We start from the raw sequence: 26,367 nt of genomic DNA on the forward strand, positions 1-26,367 counted from the left end.
AACTTTTTACTTCTAGAGTTATTTTCCTCCTGGTTTATTTGAAAAGTCAAGATATTCTTATATTACTGAGATATTTAGAGAAATTCCAGGGAGGCAGGAGAGAGGCATACAAGTGTAAACTTAGATTTCATGTAGGCCTAATTTTAGAGCCATTTCCTAGCTGTATAATCTCAAGTAAATTATCTAATTTTTCCAAGTCTCAGTGCTCAGAAAACCATAATATTTACCGCACATCATTAAGTAAAATAATACGTAAAGTATCTTATTCAGTGCCTAGCTCTTACTTTGTCCTCTCACCCAGTACTGTGGTATTTTTGTTGAGACACAGAAAATGGAAAAGGAATGTTAATTTACCCAGTATTTTATGCTAAAGATTTTTCTTTGAACTTTTAAAATTTGATTTTCCTTTCTTTGAAACAAAAATAACTTTGTGAATCTATTAGCATTCCTAGAAAGTATTCTATTAGCATTCCTAGGAAGTAGAACAAGCAGGGAAAGGTGAAAATATTTGTTACTAAGGGAAGAGAGACCTATAACACAAATGTCTTTTTGGGAAGATTAACAATCTCACCAACAGGAAATCTAAATTTTCAGGGGTTTTGTTTTTTTTCTTTTTTTTGGTCATTTATGACTCTGCCTCATAGTCTCTTAACCTATTTAAATTTTTCTTTGACAAGGACAATACAGGTTTGGGGAAAGCAAATGTAAATCAAAGTCCACCTTACACAGCTGTCAGAGACTGACATGGTGCTGCTGATCCGAAAGGTACTTCGTTTAAGCTCAGCAGGAGGCAGTTCACAGTCTGAAGCCCACAGACTTCCCAGCAGGAACTGTTTTTCATTAAGATGCTCGGAAAGATGGTTTGCTTCATGTAAATGCCCTGTCAGAATAAATGTGCCACTTCTGTGCCTGCCTTGTACAAGGTCAGCAACCTCTGTAGCTGATTGTCCCTGGCCATGGTAAGCCATGCAGGTTAGCCTGCACGGGCAGGGTAGTTGAGAGAAAAAGCAAGGAAGAGAATATGAAGAACAGGAGAAGAGAAAAACAAATAAAAAGGAGCCAGACCAATCTTTTATGGCTTCACAACACATAGGAATTATGATTGCTTCAGAATTCTTAATAATCACCTCTGATCTGTTGCCTTAATAAATATACAAAGAATTCACTTTGGGTTTTTCACTTAAATCTATATAAAAAGAATTATTGTGTTTTTGTTTGCATGTTGTCTATTAAAAAAAAAAAAACCAAGTGCCAATTTAGCGGAACCTCAAGTAATTTTTTTCTTTAATGTCAAAGTCATCTCATTGCTAATAGCAACCGTGCCAGAACACAAGTGCACCTTATTTGTACAGAGCACTTTTCACATTCTTTCTTTCTTTTTGTTTGAAATGGACAATTTGTACGAATTTTGACCTTTCTTGCTCTTAGAAGCATATGTTTGGACTGATTTATTTGGATAAGATGGGATATTGCACCTGGTGTGGATAAGACTAGATTACATCTTCAGGAAATTGAACTTTTTCTTTTTACTCTTTAGAACAAACAGCTTTCTGAAATAAATATGTTGGGTACAGTGTTAGCTTTTTTTTTTTTTTAACTTCACTATGCTACATAGAATCTTTGGTCTTACAATAAAGTGGTTTCCTTTTGCTTTAGCAAAGTGATATATGCATTTTCTGAAATTTAATTCCTTGGCATGTTCTTGATTAAATTCAATGTTTTTGGGGAGTTGTTGGCATGTGGGCTTTAAAACTTTTTATTTTAATATAATTCAAGCTTAAAGGAAATTGCCAAAATAGTGCAAGAGATATCCAGATTCACCAATTATTGGCCCCATTTGCTTTATCATTTATACTCTTTTCTTTCTCTCTCTCTATATATGCATGTGTATATACATATATATATGCATATTTTTTCAACCAGTGAGAAGTTGAAGATGTTTTGCCCCTTTTTAATTCCTCTACCCATTTTCTTATGTAACCACAGTACAATGATCAAAATCAGGAATTCATATACTGATACAATATTATTATTTCAATATTCTATATTCAAATTACATCAACTGTCCCAATAATATCTTTTATATTTATTTTTTATCTGGTTCAGAACACACTCTAGGATCATACTGTATTCAGTTTTTATGTGTCTTTAGTTACCTTTAAGCTGAAATGATTACTAGACTTTTGTGTATTACCTATGATCTTGATTTTTTTTTTTTGGATGAGACATTTTTGAAGAGTATAGACAAGTTATTTTGAAGACTATTTCCATCAAATGTCAATTTGTTTGACATTTCTTCATAATTAGATTCAGGCTGTAGTAGATTTGGGGCAGAAGTACCACAGAAGTAATGTGCACAGAACCCCTTCGTTGGTAATGGTGATGTTGGTTACCTGAATTAAGATGGCATGTGCAGGCTTACCCAGTATAAAGTCACTATTTTCCCCTTTGTAATTAACAAGTAATTTTCAGGGAAGTACTTTGAAGCTGTACCTTTTTCTTCATCACATTTCATTTACCATCCATGAATGATTCTTGCCTGAATCAATTACTATTAACTACTACAATGTTTAAAAATGGTGATTTTCTGCCCTTCACAATTCCTTCTATATTTATTAACTGGCAATTAAGGAAAAGTTTTCCTTTCTCCCTCATTCATTTATTATCATTCTCTGTATCAGTTTGGATTTCTGGATTCCAACTTTTTCAATCGGTTACATTCCATTACTATTGATTTTAATATCCAAATTGTCCCAGATTTGGCCAGTAGGCACCCTTCAACCTGACTCTTGCATCCTTTTGATGTTTTGACTACTGTAGCTTTGTAGTATTGTCCAAAGTCTGAAAGGGTTTTGCCTCCTGTTTTGTTTTTTCCTCAGGATTGCTTTGGTAAATTCTGAATATGGGATTTTGTGGTTCCATATAAATTTTAGGATTATTTATGTGAAAAATGTCATGGGACAGTACTAAATTTATAGATTTCTTTGGGTAGTATAGCCATTTTAAGAAGAACGTAATTTTTATTTTCTTCCTCTGGGGACCTGCAGTAGTCAGAATCAATATTATATTTGCAACTCCAATTGATTCCTATTTCTAGTTCTCCTCATTTGATTCATTTATTATTTCATTCAGGAATTCATTAAATCTCTGCTCTCTTTATGCTGGTCACCCAGCCAGGGATGAGTTCCAAACAGGAATACCTTTTCCTCCCTCAAAGAGCTGTCTGGTTAGGGGCGGGATAGTATCTGGGAAGGTAAGTAATCACCTTCTTTGTTGAACTAAAACCAACTAGTAACATTTAACACTCCAGGTGTAGGACAGCTGGACAAAGTGGCTTCCCTGTGTCCCCTTCAGCTTCACCTTTCACATGGGTTTCACTTGAATTATCACCTCCACCTTCATGCTCCCTTCTCAGGGTATGTTGCTGCCGCTGCTGCTAAGTAGCTTCAGTCGTGTCCGACTCTGTGCGAACCCATAGACAGCAGCCCACCAGGCTCCCCCATCCCTGGGATTCTCCAGGCAAGAACACTGGAGTGGGTTGCCATTTCCTTCTCCAATGCACGAAAGTGAAAAGTCAAAGTGAAGTTGCTCAGTCGTGTCCGACTCTTAGCGACCCCATGGACTACAGCCTACCAGGCTCCTCTGTCCATGGGATTTTCCAGGCAAGAGTACTGGAGTGGGGTGCCGTTCTTTCTCAATTAAAACAACAATAATAACAGAAAAATTTTTCTTTGGCTCCTATTAGCACAATGGAGACAGGCTGCCATTTTTAAAAGACTTTGCGAAATACTCCAGGTAGAACAAATAGGAAATTAATTAAAAATATGCAGGGTAGAAAACAATCTCAGATTTCTGCTTTTACCATTGCTAGCTGGCTTCTAGAGCTTACAGACCCTGTGCTAGTGTTAAGACTATCTGAGACTGTTGTTCTCTTAAGGACCTACAGAAACTGTCCACTTCTGCAGTAGTTTTCTGTTTACAAAATAGAACTAAAACCTGTGCAATTACTCAGGTTTAAGAAAAACATGTTGATAATTAAAATAAAAAAGGCAAGCAATAACCTGAGAAAAACATATCTTTAGCAAATAAACAGAAGATTGATATTTTTATTGAGCAACTCTTTCAAACTGGCAAGAAACAGATACTAAAGCAAAATACTGATTAAATGAAAACATTTAACCTTGCTATGATAACACAAAATGAAACAAGGTATGTCTATTAGTCTGGGAAAATTACAAAAATTATTTGGTGAAACAATGCCAATGAAAGTGGGAGTGATGCAGGGGCTCTTAAGCATTGCCATGGTAAATAAACAAGTTAAAACCCTTTTGGGGTATCTATTAATATACATCATCAGTGACAAAAATGTTCACATTTCCTTTGATCCCATAAATCTCACTTCTGAGAAATAATTCAAAGTGTAGAAAAAGTTATATGCAGCACATATCCACTGCAGTGTTATCTGTAGTGTGAGGACTGAGAGTAATTTTAAATTCAACTACAGATAATTAGGCAAAATACATTACATCTACTCAATGAAATATTATGGAATCGTTAAAAAACAAGGTGTTATGAGAGGACTGTTGTGTTAATTTTCAAAATTCTGAAATTTTTTCAAAGGCAAACATTATAAATATATTAAAGTAGCTGAAATGTTTAATATGGTTTGACATTCAATGACAAGATCTATCACACTGCCTGATAAAAGGAAAAATATGAAAGGAAAATGTTTAAAGATCCAGGGAAAGTATTTATGAAGCTAGAGTACATTTTAGCTAAGTATAGTTTATTGCATTCTAAAAAGGAGAATATTCTGCATTTATACTCAGTTTTTTTTTTAAATCAGAAACTTTTATATTTTATAGATATTTAAACCTTACTAGTAGAAAAGCAACAGAATGTATCTCTTATAAAGTAGGTAGGGTACAATGCAGCATTTACAATTAAATATTACAACCATAGACACAGCATCGAAGTCCAGATGACACTGATGACTTCTAATCTTAGATACAGAGATATAAAAGACCTTAGCGATAATCTAGTGTTTTGGTTTAACAGTTTATACATTATACTCACATAAGCTATATGAGAAAGGATGAAGAGACTTGGAATACAAGATCATTTATGTGAAGAAAACATAAAAATTTCTGTTCACAAAAATAATTTCTAATGAAAAGTACATTTCAATCAAGAGTTTCAGAACGTAGGGAAAATTTGAAACAATGCTCCATAATCTACCACTTTTACTTCTAGTAAAATACAAATGCATTTAACAAGTGGAAAATTACTTGAGATAATATGGCCAGATGTATTAACAGAATAGTGAAAAGAATAAGGTAAAAAGCAGCTGAAAATGTTACAAGTAAAGAATACACAGGAGACCTGTACAAAAAAGATCTTCACGACCAAGATAATCACGATGGTGTGATCACTGACTTAGAGCCAGATATCCTGGAATGTGAAGTCAAGTGGGCCTTAGAAAGCATCACTATGAACAAAGCTAGTGGAGGTGATGGAATTCCAGTTGAGCTATTTCAAATCCTGAAAGGTGATTCTGTGAAAGTGCTGCACTCAATATGCCAGCAAATTTGGAAAACTCAGCAGTGGCCACAGGATTGGAAAAGGTCAGTTTTCATTCCAATCCCAAAGAAAGGCAATGCCAAAGAATGCTCAAACTACCGCACAATTGCACTCATCTCACACGCTAGTAAAGTAATGCTCAAAATTCTCCAAGCCAGGCTTCAGCAATACATGAACCGTGACCTTCCAGATATTCAAGCTGGTTTTAGAAAAGGCTGAGGAATCAGAGATCAAATGGCCAACATCCGCTGGATCATGGAAAAAGCAAGAGAGTTCCAGAAAAACATCTATTTCTGCTTTATTGACTATGCCAAAGCCTTTGACTGTGTGGATCACAATAAACTGTGGAAAATTCTGAAAGAGATGGGAATACCAGACCACCTGACCTGCCTCTTGAGAAACCTGTATGCAGGTCAGGAAGCAACAGTTAGAACTGGACATGGAACAACAGACTGGTTCCAAACAGGACAAGGAGTACGGCAAGGCTGTATATTGTCACCCTGCTTATTTAACTTATATGCAGAGTATATCATGAGAAATGCTGTGCTGGAAGAAGCACAAGCTGGAATCAAGATTGCCGGAAGAAATATCAACAACCTCAGATATGCAGATGACACCACCCTTATGGCAGAAAGTGAAGAGGAACTAAAAAGCCTCTTGATGAAAGTGAAAGAGGAGAGTGAAAAAGTTGGCTTAAAGCTCAACATTCAGAAAACGAAGATCATGGCATCTGGTCCCATCACTTCATGGGAAATAGATGGGGAAACAGTGGAAACAGTATCAGACTTCATTTTGGGGGGCTCCAAAATCACTGCCGATGGTGATTGTAGCCATGAAATTAAAAGATGCTTACTCCTTGGAAGGAAAGTCACGACCAACCTAGATAGCATATTCAAAAGCAGAGACATTACTTTGCCAAAAAAGGTCCATGACAAAAGTCAAGGCTATGGTGTTTCCAGTGGTCATGTATGGATGTGAGTTGGACTGTGAAGAAAGCTGAGTGCCAAAGAATTGATGCTTTTGAACTGTGGGGTTGGGGAAGACTCTTGAGACTCCTTTGGACTGCAAGGAGATCCAACCAGTCCATTCTAAAGGAGATCAGTCCTGGGTGTTCTTTGGAAGGACTGATGCTGAAGCTGAAACTCCAGTACTTTGGCTACCTCATGCGAAGAGTTGACTCACTGGAAAAGACTGATGCTGGGAGGGATTGGGGGCAGGAGGAGAAGGGGACAACAGAGCATGAGATGGCTGGATGGCATCACTGACTCTATGGACGTGAGTCTGAGTGAACTCCAGGAGTTGGTGATGGACAGGGAGGCCTGGCATGCTGCGGTTCATGGGGTCGCAAAGAGTTGGACACGACTGAGCGACTGAACTGAACTGAAACATTTTCCAACAGTGAAAGACAGAATTCATCTTAGGAACGGAAATTCTTAATATGATAAGAATTTTACAGACTGCTTTTAATTTTAATCAAACGAGTTTCAAATTTTAAACCTCTAATGCAAAATTCCAGTAGTTAGAGAGTTATTCTCTCTATCTTACCACCACAGTTCTAGGATTTAAGAAAGTCACATTAAGGAACAATTTTCTATAACAGGTATGGTCACTTAAAGTAATTTTCAGGCAATTAGAGTAGGTGCTGATATAAGCTTTATGGGGCAAACTATTATTCCAAACCATTTCCTCTAATAAGTGCAAATCCTACCTGCCAGGTAAATAAATTTCAAATTTTATTAATTTTGTTAAGATGGCAGCAATACAAGTCAGTTTAACTTTGCACAAGAGATCTGCACAGATGCTTAAGAGCACACTGGCATAATTACAAAGCATAGTGGTTGCAGAGCTCCTGTTCTGGACACAGCAGACTGATAGACAATGTGTCTTGGTTGTATGTTACCCAATGCATGCTGCTTAACCTCTCCACAAGCTTCAGATTTCCTCATTCTCAGTTCAGTTCAGTTACTCAGTCGTGTCCAACTCCTTGCGACCCCATGGACTGCAGCACGCCAAGCTTCCCTGTCCATCACCACCTCCCAGAGCTTACTCAGACTCATGTCCATTGAGTTGGTGATGCCATCCAACCATCTCATCCTCTGTTGTCCCCTTTTCCTCCCGCCGTCAATCTTTCCCACCATCAAGATGACCTCTAACGTCTCTCTCAGCTCTGAATTACTCTGCCAGATATCTTAGGCTTGCCTCCTCCAAATTCAACTAGCTCTCGGCCCAGACAGTGACCTGCATCGGCTACATCTACAGACTTCCTTGCCCACTGGCATCTAGAAGGGTTTAGTCAGCGAGAAGCCGCAGCAGGAGATGAGATAGAAGGCAAATGATATAGAAGAATGAGGGCAGGGTAATTTTCTTCTGCTCTCACCCCTACAGACACTTGAGGCTGCCTCTGTCTCTTGCCTGAAGGTTACTGCCCCTCTCAAAGCAGCTTGCTCTATGGGACTTTCTCTCTTTTCTTTTACCTCTCCAATCAGGATTAGGGGTAGAAACAGCTTTGTGGCTACTTACTGATCTATCCCTTCAGTTTAAGACATCCTGCCTATGACTTTATAGTTAATATCTTTATATATAAATCCTCCTAGAATATTTCCAATTTGAATGTGCCATCTTTTCCCATTTGGAATTTGATTCATACAATCACTTTTAAGAATTTGATCAAAGATGTAAGTCAGAATCTAATATTTATTGCTTATTGATGAGATTTAAAGTCACTTGAAAGAAACACTGAAAACACTATTTTACAAAAAAATATTATTTTAAAACTTTTTTTAGTTAGATTATTGTAATCCAAAAATTACTCAATTTTACAGTAAACCATTTAGATTAGATGAAAGCAGATAAGCATGACTCGAAAGCAATTTTCTGTCATTTTCTCTAACACTGCTTTTGGCAGCTTGATTTTCTTTCCTTTCCTTGTTTTGCTGAAAAAAAAAAAATTAAGTATGAATATGTCCCCAAGGGCATGAAAGTGTTTAGTCAACGAAGTTTGTTATCTTTTTCTTTTTTTAAAAAGAGGGCTTAGCCCCATCTAATCTCTCTCCTTTGCAAAAAAAAAAAAAAAAACCCTGCAGTTTTTCATGTGTAGTTTGTTAGATGTGAACACTGCCACCAAAATTCTTCTGTTTCCTCACTACAGAAGACATGTCAGAATAAAACCATCATGTAAAATAACTGGTTTTAGAGTTCATTATGCTAAGTGATACAAGTCAAAGGCAAATGCTGTATGATCTCAATTACATGTGAAATATTTTTTAAAAAACTCAAAAAAATAAATAACTCTTTTAAAATAAGGAATTGTCCTGGAAATTCGGCTTTCCCTAGTATTATAAAATATCTGCTATGGGATTATATGCAAAATTCCTATTTTTTTCCCCTAGGAAGCATATAAGTTCACACTTCTAATATAGCCAATATAGAATATAGCCAATTTCCTAATCACTGGTTTCAGCATAAAACTACTTTAATAATTTTCCACAAATAAATATATTCATATATACAAACACTATGCTATTGATTACCAATACTATATATTTATGCTCTTTAAATGACAGTTTTATATTAATGACTACACTTTTGTCTTATGCTGCTGCTAAGTCACTTCAGTTGTGTCCGACTCTGTGTGATCCCATAGACAGCAGCCTACCACACTCCTCCGTCCATGGGATTTTCCAGGCAAGAGTACTGGAGTGGGTTGCCATTTCCTTCTCCCCTTTTGTCTTACAGGTAAGGGTAATCTTAAAAAATTCTCCCAATGATTCAGTTTTTATTGAATTTCTTTTTTCATTAATTTCGTATTCTTACAGTCTGTGAGCTACTGTGATTGCATAACTATTAGGGAAATTTCCTTGCTTCAGATATCTCTCCAATGTGAGTCAGGCTTAATTAAATAAAAATAATGAAAGGATTTGGGTGCTGAGAGGAACCTGTGCAAAGCACAGAATAAAACAGTTCATTGTACAGCCAAGCTGATTTTAATCATAAATATCTGGAATAGTACAGAGAATGCTAATTTAAATGGAAATAAATAACACTAATTAGTTTACATTAGCAGAAAAATAAGGATCTACATCATTAGTCTTCCCTCTCTCTCCTAAATGTGATTATAAACATTTATCATTTAAAGAAATAATTCTTGAAAGTTAAGCAATGTCAAGAAAAGCAAGTCAAGTTTTTTAAGCTTAAAAAAACTAAGTTACTTGGTGTGAAATATTCAAAAGTAGTCTGGAAAGTCAATCCAGGAGGTAAATTATATGAAGAAATACCTCTTGGCAAATGCACAAAATGGAATTAGTGTAGAGCTGGTTTTGCATTAATTATAAACAGAAATTGTTTTTCAGAGCTTTCAGAGTAGTTATACATAGCTTATCTATAACTCTGAAAATAAACGTGACAAGTGCTTTGGGTTACTTGTTAATTTGTCTTCATTAGAAATGATGTTAAAGGCTGAACTAAACCTTTTATTACACATATCTTTGCTTCTTCTCTATTCTTCATTGCTTCTGAATGACACCAATAGTAAGTCTTGCTCTACTTAAATTATTGAAAATTTAATTATTAATGTAATTTTAATTATTACTGTTAATTATTAATGTAAAATTTCTATAAATTTTTTTTATCCAAAGCTGCCTCATTCTAAAGCATCAAAGCCTTGACAAAAACAGACAAAACATAAAGAAATGCTTAGGAAAAGTCTTATCTTGAAATGGGTACACATCTCCATCCCTAAGAGAACTTGAAAGTTAAAGTGGCTCAGTCGCATCTGACTCTTTGCGACCCCATGGATAGTCTATGGAATTCTCCAGGCCAGAATACTGCAGTGAGTAGCCATTCCCTTCTCCAGGGGATCTTCCCAACCCAGGGATCGAACCCAGGTCTTCTGCATTGCAGGCAGATTCTTTTTTTTTTTTTTTAATAAAATTTTTAAAAATTTATTTAATTGAAGGCTAATTACTTTACAATATCATAGTGGTTTTGTCATACATTGACATGAATCACCCATGGGTGTACATGCGTTCCCCATCCTGAACCCCGCTCCCACTTCCCTCCCCATCCCATCCCTCTGGGTCATCCTAGTGCACCAGCCCTGAACACCCTGTCTCGGGTCTGCTTCACATATGATAATATACATGTTTCAGTGCTATTCTCTCAGATCATCCCACCCTTGCCTTCTCCCACAGAGTCCAAAAGACTGTTCTTTACATCTGTGTCTCTTTTGTTGTCTCGCATATAGGGTTATCATTACCATCTTTCTAAATTCCATATATATGCATTAGTATACTGTATTGGTGTTTTTCTTTCTGGCTTAATTCACTCTGTATAATAGGTTCCAGTTTCACGCACCTCATTATAACTGATTCAAATGTATTCTTTTTAATAGCTGAGTAATACTCCATTGTGTATATGTACCACAGCTTTCTTATCCATTCATCTGCTGATGGACATCTAGGTTGCTTCCATGTCCTGGCTACTATAAACAGTCCTGCGATGAACACTGGGGTACACATGTTTCTTTCGATTCTGATTTCCTTGATGTATATGCCCAGCAGTGGGATTGCTGGGTTGTATGGCAGTTCTATTTCCAGTTTTTTAAGGAATCTCCATACTGTTCTCCATAGTGGCTGTACTAGTTTGCATTCCCACCAACAGTTTAAAAGGGTTCCCTTTTCTCTACACCCTCTCCATCATCTATTGTTTGTATATTTTTGGATAGCAGCCATTCTGACCTGCGTCAGATGGTACCTCATTGTGGTTTTGATTTGCATTTCTCTGATAATAAGTGATGTTGAGCATCTTTTTATGTATTTGTCAGCCATCTGTATGTCTTGTTTGGAGAAATGTCTATTTAGTTATTTGGCCCATTTTTTGATTTTGTCATTTATTTTTCTAGAATTGAGCTGCAGGAGTTGCTTGTATATTTTTTAGATTAATTCTTTGTCAGTTGCTTCGTTTGCTATTATTTTTTCCCATTCTGAAGGCTGTCTTTTCACTTTGCTTATAGTTTTCTTCGTTGTGCAAAAGCTTTTAAGTTTAATTAGGTCCCATTTGTTTATTTTTGCTTTTATTGTAGGCAGATTCTTTACCAGCTGAGCCACCAGTGAAGCCCAAGAATATTGGAGTGGGTAGCCTATCCCTTCTTCAGCAGATCTTCCCGACCCAGGAATCAAACCAGGGTCTCCTGCCTTGCAGGCAGCTTCTTTAACCAGCTGAGCTAGTGCTGCTGAAAGCAAAGCAAGAGTGGAAGGGGTGCTCCAGATCTGTTCACCAGAAAGGTCCTGTTGAATTAAAATGGTACCATCCTAACTACATTTCAACACCCTTTGAGATCTGAACCTCTGCCTGGTACTGGTTTTCAGAAATAAGTATTTTATTACTTACACAAAGCTATTTGATAAAGCAATTCGATCTCTGAAACATACTAATAAGCAATATTCATTTGAATAGGTAATTTGAGGTTTCTCATCAGTGAATTCATATTCTTAAAACAAACCATGGTAACTTTCAAACTTGCTTGCTGCTAAGTCACTTCAGTCGTGTCCGACTCTGTGCGACCCCATAGACAGCAGCCCACCAGGCTCCCCTGTCCCTAGGATTCTCAAGGCAAGAACACTGGAGTGGGTTGCCATTTCCTTCTCCAATGCATGAAAGTGAAAAGTGAAAGTGAAGTCACTCAGTCGTGTCTGACTCTTAGCGACCCCATGGACTGCAGCCCACCAGGCTCCTCTGTCCATGGGATTCTCCAGGCAAGAGTACTGGAGTGGGGTGCCATTATGACCTAGTGGAGTCAGGAATAGATTTTAATATCCTTGACTGTTCAATAACTTCTCAATTTGCTCATTTGTACACAAAAACTTTTCCAAATAATTTTATACTCCATATGTGACCTAATTAAATTCTGATAAAATCACTTACTCATATATATATATATATATACTTCTTCATGTCAAATACTTTTATTTGTCTTATCAAGCAACACTATCAAAATAGTCTATGTAATCCACCTTAAGTAAACTGGCCATTAAAACCTTTCTTGGTAACCAGTCATGGGCTCTGCTTGCAAAGTACTAAAAACATGGTCTATAAATAGGGTGCTTGAAATCTAATTCTAAAGGATAGAACAAAGCATAGCATAACAGTGGGAAGAATTATAGCAAATGTAACTCCAGGAGAAAAAAAGACTTTTAACTTTTTCTTTAATCACATGCCATAGTTCAGAGTACTATGAAATAAAGAAAGGATTGCATTTTTCTAAGACAATCTGGTTTCATGGCTTAAAAACAGCAAAAGAAATAAAGAGAGAGACCCAGTGAGCCCAGTGCTGTGCAGACATAAGGTCCCGAAGCTGTGAGCCCACTGCACCAGTGCTCCCCTAGTTAAAGAACTGTGCCTCTGTGTAGATACTGGCTCAGCACTGATTTTTGTTGAGGACATGGAAGCAATAAAACTTGAACTTAATCTTGCTACTCTTTGTCAGGACTTGCTTACCGCAAAGTGGTTCCAGACAATTTAATTAGTGGTACAATGTTGTACAACTGGATCATTTCCACACCTGAGCTGATCTAAAGTATAAAATAAACTTATTCACACAACCATTTTGACAGCCAAAACAAAACCCTCAGTCCTACTTTTCAGTACTTTGTATTGCAAGTATAAAATTGAAATTGCACATAACTAAGCTTTCAGTATGAAAGAACTTTCTCTGCAACATCCCTCTCTATCAACCATAACATATGTAACACCATGACATCTTCAAGGAAACTTGAAATTTTCTGGTGACTGAGCGTGAGCCTTAGTGCAAACTATCAGCCAGGATTTATACTAGGGCTATTTCAAGATCAAACCAATCACTCTCCTGAAGCAATCTTGATATAAAAACTTCAAATTATGTTACGTTTGACTTTCTCCATTCCTCTGCTGCTGCTGCTGCTAAGTCGCTTCAGTCGTGTCAGACTCTGTGCGACCCCATTGATGGAAGCCCAGCAGGCTCCCCCGTTCCTGGGATTCTCCAGGCAAGAACACTGGAGTGGGTTGTCATTTCCTTCTCCAAGGCATGAAAGGGAAAAGTGAAAGTGAAGTCGCTCAGTCGTGTCTGACTCTTCGAGACCCCATGGACTACAGCCGACCAGGCTCCTCCATCCATGGGATTTTCCAGGCAAGAGTACTGGAGTAGGGTGCCATTGCCGTCTCTTCCATTCCTCTAGGAGCTTGAGAATAGCAACTTATGAAATGGACTTTCAACAGTGAAAATCAATGTTTAACTACATATTATAGAATTGCATTGCAATTTGAGTATTTTACAGGTAGGGTCTTGTATCAAATTATCATTTGACTTACAGACTCCAGAAGTCTTCTGTTATTTTTCAAAAAAGATGAACTGAGAAACATTGCAATATTCTTTATTTTCTAGATCATTTCCAACTTCTACTTAAATTTTACTTTTAACTTTTTATTTTAAAATAGTTATAGATTCACATAAAAGTTTTAAAAATAGTACATAGACTTCTGTGAACCCAACTATTAATAGCTTCCCCAATGGTGGCATCTTATATAATTACAGTACAATATCAAAGCTAGAAAATCATTTTTATTACAACACTGTTAACCACAGACCTTGCTTAGTTTTCATCAGATTTAACATGTCTGTATTCATGAGCATATGTATAGTTTTATGGAACTTGATCCCACGTATAGGTTCATATGGGCTTCCCTGGTGGCTCAGATGGTAAAGAATCCACCCTCAATGCAAGAGACCTGGGTTCGACCCCTGAGTCAGAAGATACCCTGGAGAGGGGATTTTTGCCTGGAGAATTCCATGGACAGAGAAGCCTGGCGGGCCGCAGTCCATGAGATCACAAAGAGTCGGACACAATGGAGCGACTAACACATAGTATAGGTAATCTTTTGAGATGGCCCTTTTCTCATTAATCATGATGCCCTTGGGATCCATCCAAGTTGTTACAAGTATAACCAGTCCGTTCCTTTTCATTGCTGAGTAGGATTCTGTAGCAAAGACACATCAGAATTTGTTTAATGATGTATGCATTGAAGGACATTAGGGTTATTTACAGTTTGGGGCTATTATGAATAAAGTTGCTATGACAAGCACGTGCAGGTTTTGAATGAATATGTTTTCCTTTCTCTGGGATAAGTGCCACTGTCTTGTGGTAACTGTACCTGTAGTTTTATAAGAAAGTAACACATTATTTTTCAGAGTGGTTGTACCATTTTACATTCCAACCAGCAATGTATGAGTGATTCAGTTTCTCCACATCCTTGTCAATGCGTGGTCATGTTACTTTTTTTATTTTAGTCATTCTGATAGATGTTAGCTATCAGATAGCTCATTGTAGTTTTGATTTACATTTCCCTGATTGTTAAAAAGCAGAAAGCTTTTTCACGAGCATGTGTACCAACTGTATATCCTCACTGGTAAAACGACCATTTATGTCTTTTGCCCATTTTCTAACTGGACTCCTTTTTGTTTGTTTTTTACTTTCAAATTTTGAGAGTTCTTTATACACTCCAGATCCAAGACCTGTGTCAGATTTGCAAATATTTCTGGTTTGCAAATATTTTCTTCTAATCTTTAGCTTGTTTTTATCACCCTCATAATAGTTTTTGGCAGAGTAAACATTTGAAATTTTGATGAAGCCCAACTTACCAAAAAAGTTTTAATGCACTGTGCTTTTGGTGTCATGTGTAAGAACTCTTTTTCATCCCCAGATCCCAAAGCTTTTTCATATTTTTCTTCTAATGTTTTATAATTTAAAAATTTACATTTAAAACCATGATTCTTTCTGAGTTAACTTTTATATAAGGGATGCAATTTAGATATTCATTTTCTTTGTCTATGGCTATTCAATTGATCTAGCAACATTTGCTAAAAAGACTATCCTTCTCCAAATGAGTTGCTTTTACGCCTTTTTGTAGGTTCTCTATTCTATTCTATTGATCTATATGATATCTCTCCAATTACTGTGGCTACACAGGAAGTCAACATTGAGTAGAACGATTCTCTCTACCATTCTTTTCCAAATTCTTTTTTCACATAAAACTTAGAATAAGCTTGTCTATATCTACTAAAAATCTTGGGATTTTGATAAAAGTTATGCTAAACATATAGGTAAATTTGAGGAGAATCTGATTAAATTATTTAAAGTGTTCTTCACGCGAAACTTTAACAGGTATTGGTTGCTGTTGTTCTTGTTTAGTTGCTAACTCATGTCTGACTCTTTTGAGACCCCATGGACTGTAGCCTGCCAGGCTCCTCTGTCCATGGAATTCTGCAGGCAAGCATATTAGAGTGGGTTGTCATTTCCTTCTCCAAAAGATCTTCCTGACCCAGGGGTCAAATCCATGTCTCCTGAAGTGGCAGAAGGATTCTCTACCACTGAGCCACCAGGGAAGCCCTTGAACAGGTATAGCATTTTTAAAAGGTTTAAATTAAAAAGGCTTAAATAAATATAAATGAATGTGTTATTACTATACAAGTACTGTGGACTTGTTAACAACTTGGGTTTGAACTGCGCAGGTATGCTTACATGTGGATTCTTTTCATGGTAAGTACTGTGGTTCTAACTTAATCTGTAGTTGGTTGAATGTGTGGATGCAGAACTGCAGGTATGAGAGGACCCCTTGGATTCCCAAGGCGGACTGTGAGCTATACGGGGATTCTCAACAGCAAGAAGAACTGGCACCCAAACCCCTGCATTTTTTAAAGGTCAACTGTGTAATAAGAGTGTGTATTTTACATGGTTCTCTTTTTCTTATTTAAACTTTTGACATTTCACACAAAGAAACTTTAACCTTTTAAAATCCCACATGAAGAAAATAACACTGAAAAAATAGATACCTTTCCACTAGTTCTCTACCTCTTTATGTCACCTTCATTTCAAATAAAGATTACAACACGATGTATTAATTCATTTTAATTAAAATATTCACCTAATGGTTACTCATTCAAATTTATATAAAAATATTCCTACTACCAGCCCTACCTCTTTTGATTACAAAGTACAGTTAACTAGTAGTTTATAAAAGACCAACATTTTTATATGAGTGTTTAATGCTATAATTGGAAGAATTTGCCAGGTAAAAATTTACACATCTCTGTCAGTTTCAGTTCTTTCTGCTATTACATTAGCTGACTTCTCTCACTTTCTACTAGAAAAAGAGATGAATTTAACACATGGTTTGCTTTACATCATTCATATATACAATATATAATAATATAATACATATGTGATATACCTCTCTGTCTCAGACTCTGCACCTATTTGTATTCGTGTTTGGCACTAAACCAAGAGCACCACTAAGCAAATAGCAAACTTGTTCTTGGCAACTTTGTTATATTTTAAACCGTTTAATATAAATCCCCCCTCTCTCTCTCTCTCTCTCTCTCTCTATATATATATATATATATATACACACTATGCTTTAGAGGCTTTTAGCTTTGGATTAAAATGCAGTTCAAATACAAGATTGTATTACTTTTGGTAAAGCACCAAAATGCTTGAGAACTTCACTCTTGAAAGAGAAAACAGTTATAAATTTGTAGCATTCTGAGTCAAATATGGTCAAGTTTTGAGTTTCACAGCTAAGTATAACTTAGAGAAATGAAAAACATTTATGTTAGAGAATTTTTTTCCCATAAAAGTCGGAAGAAAAAAAAAAGCCTTTGATCTCATTCTCTTGGTGCACTTTTAGTATGTTAAATGCCAAAAAGTTCAAAATGTAACTGCCTTATAATATAAAGTTACTCAATATAAACAAAAAAGTGTTAAGGAGACTATATCTTTACACTGTCTCACTGGAGAATAATTTTTAAAAGTAGGAAAACAGTGTGCTAATTTTGAATCTCACCTTAAGAATCTAAGACCAGCATTTCAAGAAAAAAAATTTCCTGAAAGAGACAGTTACTTTTATTTATATTATCAAGATATTTCTACTTCCACTTATATTTGCTAGCATATTTCACTTAAAGTAGAAGTTTTCATGGTTACCAAATGGTTCAACGGTATGCACAAAGGCTTATATTTGATGGACTTTGTGCTTAGAGGCAAAAAATAAATTTTTGGGTTGTTAAGAAAAAAAAAAAACCAGAAAACTTTGATCTTGCTCATCTTACTTTGGAATCAAAGCAGCCCATGTGCTCACTGTACCAGCTACCTGGGGTATAACTTCGCACCTGTGGTCCCTAAAGAATAAGAAGCAGCACGTGGTGATACTTCTGAGAAATGAAAACTCTAGGGCCTGGCCTCAGACTCTGGGGTAGGGCCCAGCATTCTGTTATAACATGCCATACAAATGATTCTGATGGATGTCCTAGTTTGAAAAGCAATGGTTTAGAACAATATAGCATTCTTACATTCTGACTAAAGATGCTAAAACAAACTTTTATGTTTCATTTTCCCCAAAGGAGGATGATGTTTGTATTACAGATGAGACAGTTCTTCATTATGGTGAACTTTTAGCATCCCTGACCTTCCGGCACCAAGAGCAATAAATAATGCTGTTTACCATACCCCTTAAGAGTTTGGTAAGAACCTTAAGAATCACTGATAGAGGAAAAGGCTCTATTTGGGTCCTTCCATTCTCCATCTTGGCTACAACTCTATCCAAAGACCTTGACCACATCCTTCCCTTCCCAGTCACTTCTGCTGGAAAAAGAAAGAGTGATCCCTTTGGTTTCTAGAAGCATATAACACAAGGATCAGGGAAAAGCAGAGACTTTGCATTGAGGCCCACTTTTACTAGCTTTATCATGTATCACCATCTTATTTTACATTTTTTCCTAATGTTAAGATCAATTATTCTTTTACACCCCAAATACTCTCTGGAAAACAATTGGGGAAATAAAAATTGGTATTTACATAAATGATCCTCATCAGAATAAGCTTTCCAATTTAAAAACCTTAGTCATCTACTGTAAACAGAAGTTGATAAAAAAGTATGCCTTACCACTAATTGAATAATCTGCCACTAGGACTGAAAAATTATACATTCCCTTAGAACCATAAATTTAATCAGTGAGTTACATAGCAGGAACTAGAATACACAAGTTTGTAATTCTTGTTCTAAGAATTCATAAATATCTGTCCCAAGCAAATGAAATCTATAACATTATTATATTATATATATTATATAATACAATACCTCTAGATAGATGAGATCTTACTATCTCCTTCTAGTAAAACTCTAACATCAATTTTTTGGTCTTTTTTCTCAACTGATAAGTATATACTCTAAACTGGGTGGCAGGGGGTAAATGAGTGGAGACGTTTAAGGTTTTAGATGTCACCCTCATATCCGTCTCCCTAGGAGTTAGTGCTCTCATGCAGCTCAAAAGCAAAACCAAGGCCACATGAATACCTAAGTGGACCATATTTCTAAGATAGTAGAACTCTGAATATAAGGAAAAAAAAGGGATTATAAACGGAACAATACCTAAGTAACTATCTTCTTCTATTGCTTTTATTTCCTATAAGGTCATGCTTCTGACTCCTCCCTTCTATATGACTGATATGGTTATTAGGGACTAGGAGCCACTCCTAATACAGGAACCATCCACCTAAAACTATCAGAGAACAGAAAGGATGCAGGGAAATCTCGATGGAGTAAGTGTCTTAAAGCAGCTCTATTCTAGGTCTTCAGGCAAAAGACTATATCTATTCTCCCTTTCATACTCAGAGGGAAAAAATTCCAAAGGCAAGCACAGAGTCTTGGACTGTACTTTTTTTGTTTTGACAAAACAAAACTGGAGTTTTGTCTCTGGACTTAACAAAAGTAGTCTTCAGGTTCACAGAATGATACTAGTTCATTAAAGTAGGAAATCACAGGTATTTGAGGACAAACGGGAATAGGGACTATGCTATTGCCCGGGTCTTCTCAGTGCAGACTGTTGGTTGAAGATTTTCTATCAGGGGACAATGATTAATACTGACTCAAACATTTCACTTTTCACAATTCATCTTCTGTAGAACCATGTGATCACAACTACCTGCATGAGAACTGTGACCATACACACTCAATTCAGAAGTGAAAATAACCGCAAACAAACTGGAACTCAACTTAGCAGGTATATTTTTCACATAGATATGGGCAAAATAATTCTGAAATTACTGTCTAAACACTGAGGGACTGAACAAATGAGCAAAAACACAGGTGATATTGGGTGCTATAATTTTTACTGTTGTGAAAGGTAGATACAGATACTGAATTCAGAAAAACTAGGAAGAATCTTATGGTACTGGATTGGGATTAGAAGTATCAGTATAAAATCATGATTTTCAATATATATAGCTTATAGACATTGATATATATATATATAGCAGTAGATGCTGATGTGTATGATTATGATGTGTGTGTACATAGATGTGTAGACACATACATCTATTTCCTAATGGATCAATCTATATCTCTCTGCTGTGTGTGTGCTAAGTGGTTTCAGTAGTGTCTGACTCTGCGGCTTTATGGACTGCAGCCTGCCAGTCTCATGTGTCCATAGGATTCTCCAGGCAAGAATACTGGAGTAGGTTGCTGTGGCCTCCTCCAGGGGATCTTCCCGACTCAGGGATCGAGCCTGTGTCTGTTACTTCTAACCTGCATTGGCAGGTGGGTTCTTTACCACTAGCGCCACCTGGGAAGCCCACAGCTCCCTGCCAAGAGAACCTAGAAGCAACACTGCTAACAATGAGCATACCTAGTGCCCAAATCTTAGTTTCTAAATACCATTCTCTACTAAAAGGAACCTGGGTTCCTTGGAGAAACAGTTGATTCTAGGGCTGGGGCAGGGAAATGACAAAATGAGCCTGTAATATTTTGTTATACCCAAAATTAAGGACATCGTCATAGAACAATTGGGGCATTTCCAAAGGATTAGGAGCTAACCTGAAGGCAGCTACAACAACTTGAGCACTGAAACTTAACTTAAAAATTTTATGAGTAGAAAGGAAGAAAGAAAAAAAGGAAAGATAGAAGAAAGGAGAAAGAAGACTTCCTCACAGTGCAGTGACAACTAATAAATATAGAAATATGATGGAGTTGAAAAATCACTATTTTGCAACTATCACAGGCAAGAAGCATCAAATGAATATAAACTAGTAAGTGAAAGATTGAAAAGAAACAAGTTATTATGTAGTCTTATATCTCCCTACAAACTACCTAAGTCAGTATAGCAAAATAGTAATATGACAGAGACCCCTGGCAGACCCCAGCTTAACCAAATGATTAAAGTTAACATAACTGGGCCCAAACAGATATAATATGCCTTCTGATAATGAAGCACTGAGAAGGACGCAACATCATTTTTGTAGCATTCCCACCAAAAATGTGTAAAGTGAATCTGATTATGAGGAAACATTAAACAAATCCAAATTGAGAGACAGTCTACCAAAAACTTGGCCAGAACCCTTCAAAAAAGTTCATGTTATGAAAGACAAAAAACATCTGAGGTCTGAGAAACTATTCAACATTAAAGGAAACTAAAGAGACATGACAACTAAATGTACTAGAATCTTCTGAACTCTACATTAGATAAAAGTATGTACTAAAGTAAATATCCTGTTTTGATCATTGTACTACAGCTATATAAGAAAATGGTCTTGTTCTCAAAGGTAAGTACAGAGAAGTGAAGTCATGATGTCTGCAACGTACTCCCCAACAGTCCGTTTAAAAACACACACTAATAATAGTAACAACAACAATAAAAATAATAATGTAAATTAAATATCCAGTTCTCTTTTCTTAAAACTAAATAATCCCAACTATTTTAGCCTTTTAAATCTCAATGAGACAAAAAAGTTGCCTGGAAGTTTGAAAAAAAGAAAAGGATCTGCATGGTTACCACAATTCTGGGAACCTCTACAGGTCCAGGACTTTAGTTGGCTTAATTTTCATCAGGACCAGAAATTAAATAGTAAAGACAGGCCCCCAGACATATCTTTTGGGTGTAACTCCATTCTAGGTGTCACAGTGCCTTTGTCATCTGGATTGACACAAGTTTTGTCCTGACTCAGAAGTCCCCAAACTCCCCAGTCAAAAACTTCCTCCTCTCCAGGAACGTCTGGGGCCAAGCAAAAAACTCACTCTCACGTGGATGGAAAGTGGTGTTGGAGGCAGAACACTCCTCTGCAGACCCCAAAGCTGTTCATTTTTCTCAGTAAATATTTACTGAACACCAAGGGGGAAAAAACGGAGAAGGGAATAGCAACCCACTCCATTATTCTTGCCTGGAGAATTCCCTGGACAGAGGAGCCTGGCAGGCTATAGTCCATGGAGTCGCAAAGAGTTGGACATGACTGAGTGTCTAACACACTCAGACAAGGGGGGATAAAAAAGGATCTACAGTTTCAATCCAGTTCAATTTTTTTAAAAAAAGTATTGAGGACCTATTCACAGAAGTCCTATATTTAAAGAGTTCACAGTTTATTGGAGAAGGAAAATATGTATGTAAACGTAGTATAAGAGAAGTATTCTGTAAGTATCAAAAATGAAGTATGAGAAATACTAAAGGAATATTGAAAGGAAGTGATTAATTCTGACTACTGTATTAGTACTTTTTAACAGTTATTACTTATAGTTTGGCACTGTACTTTTTTTATATTAGTTCACTGAATATACCAACAGTCTCATAAGGTAAGTAGTATTATCACTATTTACAGATAAGGCCATTGAGGTACAGAGAACTGTCTGTTGAGAATACAGAGAATTCAGACATTCTCAGAAAGGGATCGGGCCATAGGTTATCTAGCTAGCTATTAGGCCAGGTTTCAAACCCAGGCAATCTGATTCCATAACTGATGAAGAAGCTTTGTTAATTCTTAAAAGATGAATATAATTTCAAGAAATGGGAAATAGAGGAATATTTAAGGCTGCAAGAAAAATAAAGGTGAAGGCATGGAGAGAGAAAATACAGATCTTAGAAGGAAAATAGCAAGAAACTTAGGCACTGGTACATAAGATAGAGGGGGAGAAACGGGTGAGCAGAGTGAATGAGATTAGATAGGTTTATGAACTATGTTAGACTCTTTTATGAGAATTAATACAGTCTCTGATAGTAAAGAAGCTGATTCTCATGCACCATAATCTTGATGTAAATAGAGTTGATTTCTGACACATTAAAATGAACCAAGTACCAATAATATCTTAGTAGAATTTAATTTCTCCTAAAAGATAGTACCAGAGCACAAATCATGAGAACACATTCATAGTGACATCTGCACCACGATGTACAATAATTTCATTTCACAAAGATCCTATTAACTGTGCAATATTGAAATCACCAGAACTCAAAATAGAACCTTGAAAAATACCACAACTCTACCTTAGTTAAACAAGACTACAAACCTTTTACAGTAAATGAAATGTGAGTATACCATGAGATTCACTGTTCTAGCTCCATCTTTGTCATAATATTTATTAAAACAAAGTGATCCAATTAAAGGAATAAAATGAGTAATATATTCCATGAGCTCCATTAGATATGCACTTCTAACCAGTAAAACAACCAGACATGAATGCTTAATGTCAAATTTCTGAGTTGTTAGCAGATATAATTGAGTGTTCATATTAATAAGTGAAAATACCATTTTGCCTTCATAGTAAATTAATTATAGTTAAAGAAAAACATGCCACACTTAAAAGGCTGTTTTCATTTTAATATAAGTATTAATAAAAATTTGACTTTTATTTAGTAAACTATAGGTTTAACCCATTCAAAATCTATAACTGAAGAGTATAGAAAATTTAATTGCATGTATAATAAAAACATCTAAGCTTTGTAAAATGCCAAAAAAATCGAAATTAAAACATTAACAAATTCACTAGTGACTATTTTTCATATAGTTAATAAAAACAAAAAATGAATTTCATTTTTATAAAATATCTTTGCAGCAGCATTCTTAACTATCCAATATAATCTTCTTCCATTTTGGAAGAATTCTAAAATGTTTCCTTGATTAACAGAACAGAAGTGATTAGTGAGATACAGGAATGTCAGGATGTATCATAGAAGAGAAGAACATGAAAAAGGAAGGCAAATGATTTTAAAGAGTGCTTTAAAAATCAAAACTTATATTTAGATTGCTGCTGCTGCTAAGTCGTTTCAGTCGTGTCCGACTCTGTGTGACCCCATAGATGGCAGCCCACCAGGCTCCCTCATCCCTGGGATTCTCCAGGCAAGAACGCTGGAGTGGGTTGCCATTTCCTTCTCCAATGCATGAAAGTGAAAAGTGAAAGTGAAGTCGCTCAGTCGTGTCCGACTCTGTGCAACCCCATAGACGGCAGCCCACCAGGCTCCTCCATCCATGGGATTTTCCAGGCAAGAGTACTGGAGTGGGGTGCCATTGCCTTCTCTGATATTTAGATTAGTATAAAACTAAAGAACACATAAACAATTAAAGAAATAGAATGCTGAGCTATGAAAATGTTCCTCCTCTAAAAATGCCTAAAATGGCATTTAAACTTCAACTATTATCCTTTACCTGTTTAATTGGACTTCTGAGAGTAAGGAAAATCCATAGGACCTGATAAAGGGGGAAAGGGACTAAAAAGCAGTGTAATGATCTCACTGACACTACAGCTGCCTGGAGGGTATCTACTGATAATAGGGCTCTAGGCTTTAACAGCAAGAGAAAGAAGAGAGGCTAGTCCTTGATCCCTAGCATGGTGGAGAGCTGAAACTAGTATCACTACATGGAAGCAGAAACCTTGAAAAGCTATATTCATTGTGAAAAGATGTTTTTTTTAAAAGCTCTATTCAACAACAAAGAAAGGTGAAAAAGTTAATTTTCTGTGTAAGCCTCAGTTCTAGATAGAAAAGGCCGAAGGAATCGCAACCTGAAAAAATAAGTTCCAGTGCATTAAGTGCAATAGTTTAAGATGTCTGGCATACACAAACATAAATTCTAACTATGGGAATTCATTTCTAACCAGGTCTCACAAGATTCCAAAATTTAGGGAACCCCAAAAATGAATTCAGCATCTAAAATTACAAAATTGACAGGGATGTGAGACACCAGGAGTGAAGTCAACAGAAACAATGAACAGAAGTATTAGACCTCAATGAATATCAGCTATTAGAAATAATATATGCAGTATACAAAATCACTATGTTTAAACAATTATAAAAAGAGAAAATTGAAACATGACCAAGGAAAATATATCATCAAAATAAACAAACCAAATGTAGTTTTTAGCGATAAAAAATATATTTAACTAAAAAATCTATCAAAATATTTTTTCAAATAATATTTTAAATAATTGGGGGAAATTATTATGAAGTGGTTATTAGATGATGAAGGAATTTTTGTTGATTTTTATTAAGCATGATAATGACATGGTGATTATTTAAGATGTCAATATTGTTTAGATGTGTATTATGGGTGACATATTATCTGGGATAGGTTTCAAAATACTTCAGCAAAGAAAAAACAAAGATCAGATTTGGCAAACGTGGGAAATACTAAACTAAAGCAATGTGTATATGTAAAATTTTTGTAATAAAAATAAAATGAAAACTCAGTGGATAGTATGATCAGAATGTTAGAGATAGCCAAAGAGAGAACTAGAGAACTGGAAGATGGGTCAGAGGAGGGTATCCAGAGTATGAATGAAATTTAAAGAGACAAAACAAAAAACAATTTACCTTCCTTTGGGCTCACTGCTGCAGGAAGTGTATCCCAATCAAGGGTCCAAGTAGGGCAAGGGTGGGGAGAAAACATCACTTCAATGCCTTTTTCCTGGAAAAGGAGACAGGCCCTTTCCAAATTAATGAATTAATATAATCCTGTTATATTCTAGAACACCAAATTCTATTTTCTACACTGGCAAGGTGAAATACAGATTCTAATAAACATCAAGCATTCCTCAAAATATTGTTACATAAGAGATATATGTTGAAATATATATACTCTTTCAAATATCTCTAGCTATTCCATGACTGCAGAATATCACAAGATATTTCAAAGAAGTAGGAACTTGTAATAATCATCAGAAAAATATTTCATATATAGCCACCCAGAGAGAAAAGTAAAATATCTGTGAAGAGATATAATTGAGTTCCATAGGCCATACTAATACATAGTTGAGTCTGATGCACTGCCTGGTGTAACACTGAATAAATGCTTGGTGAATGAATGAACAGGTGGTTTATTCTTTTTCTCTAATTGTTATCACAGTGTATTCTATTTTTTTGTTTGTTTGTTTGCTTGCTTGTTTATGATCTTAAATACAACCCTAATAGATTCTCTTCTTTAGATTCACACTATGGGATCTGAGACTATCACGAAAATTTGTATTTGACCTTGTTCCCTGCTTACTGTTAAAACTCTTTAAACACTTACCCTGACTTCTGCAAAAAGAAGTCAGAAACAAGTAAAAGCAGAAGAAATAATGATCAAGATGTTTTTGAAAAGTATTCTTCCCCCCAAAACAAGAAATAAATGTTGAGTTTCTTAACAGTATGGTTACTTTCCTATTAAACTTTCTACTAAAATTATTACCTGAAGTGACATAGAAGTAATAAGCCACCTAGAAATGTTAGGTGTCAAAGAGAAAAGTCACCTGAGAATAAAACTTTTATCAAAAACAATCCACATAATCAAAACTAACTCTGCATACATCCATCAAGGTCTGTCATGTATTATTCAAAAGTTGCTACAGCCTAGCAGCTATATTTAAAGGATCAGAAAGTCCCCACTTTAACATGCACCCCAAATATCATCATACTAGTCTCTTACGAGGACCTACAAAATCTCTAGAAAAGGATCCCTTTTGTTT

General features: G+C 36.0%; 1 protein-coding gene across 3 annotated transcripts in view; it reads right to left on the reverse strand.

Moving 5' to 3' along the window:
* GSTCD (glutathione S-transferase C-terminal domain containing) overlaps positions 1-26,367 on the reverse strand; it is a 155,985-nt gene that overhangs the window by 98,820 nt on the left and 30,798 nt on the right. For all 3 annotated transcript variants that reach the window (XM_061419470.1, XM_061419471.1, XM_061419472.1), the window contains exon 5: positions 25,235-25,328. In XM_061419470.1, coding sequence (XP_061275454.1) covers positions 25,235-25,328 — 94 coding nt within the window. The remainder of the gene's footprint in view (positions 1-25,234; positions 25,329-26,367) is intronic.

The sequence above is a fragment of the Bos javanicus genome, chromosome 6 (assembly GCF_032452875.1).
Source record: "Bos javanicus breed banteng chromosome 6, ARS-OSU_banteng_1.0, whole genome shotgun sequence".
Classification (NCBI taxonomy): domain Eukaryota; kingdom Metazoa; phylum Chordata; class Mammalia; order Artiodactyla; family Bovidae; genus Bos; species Bos javanicus.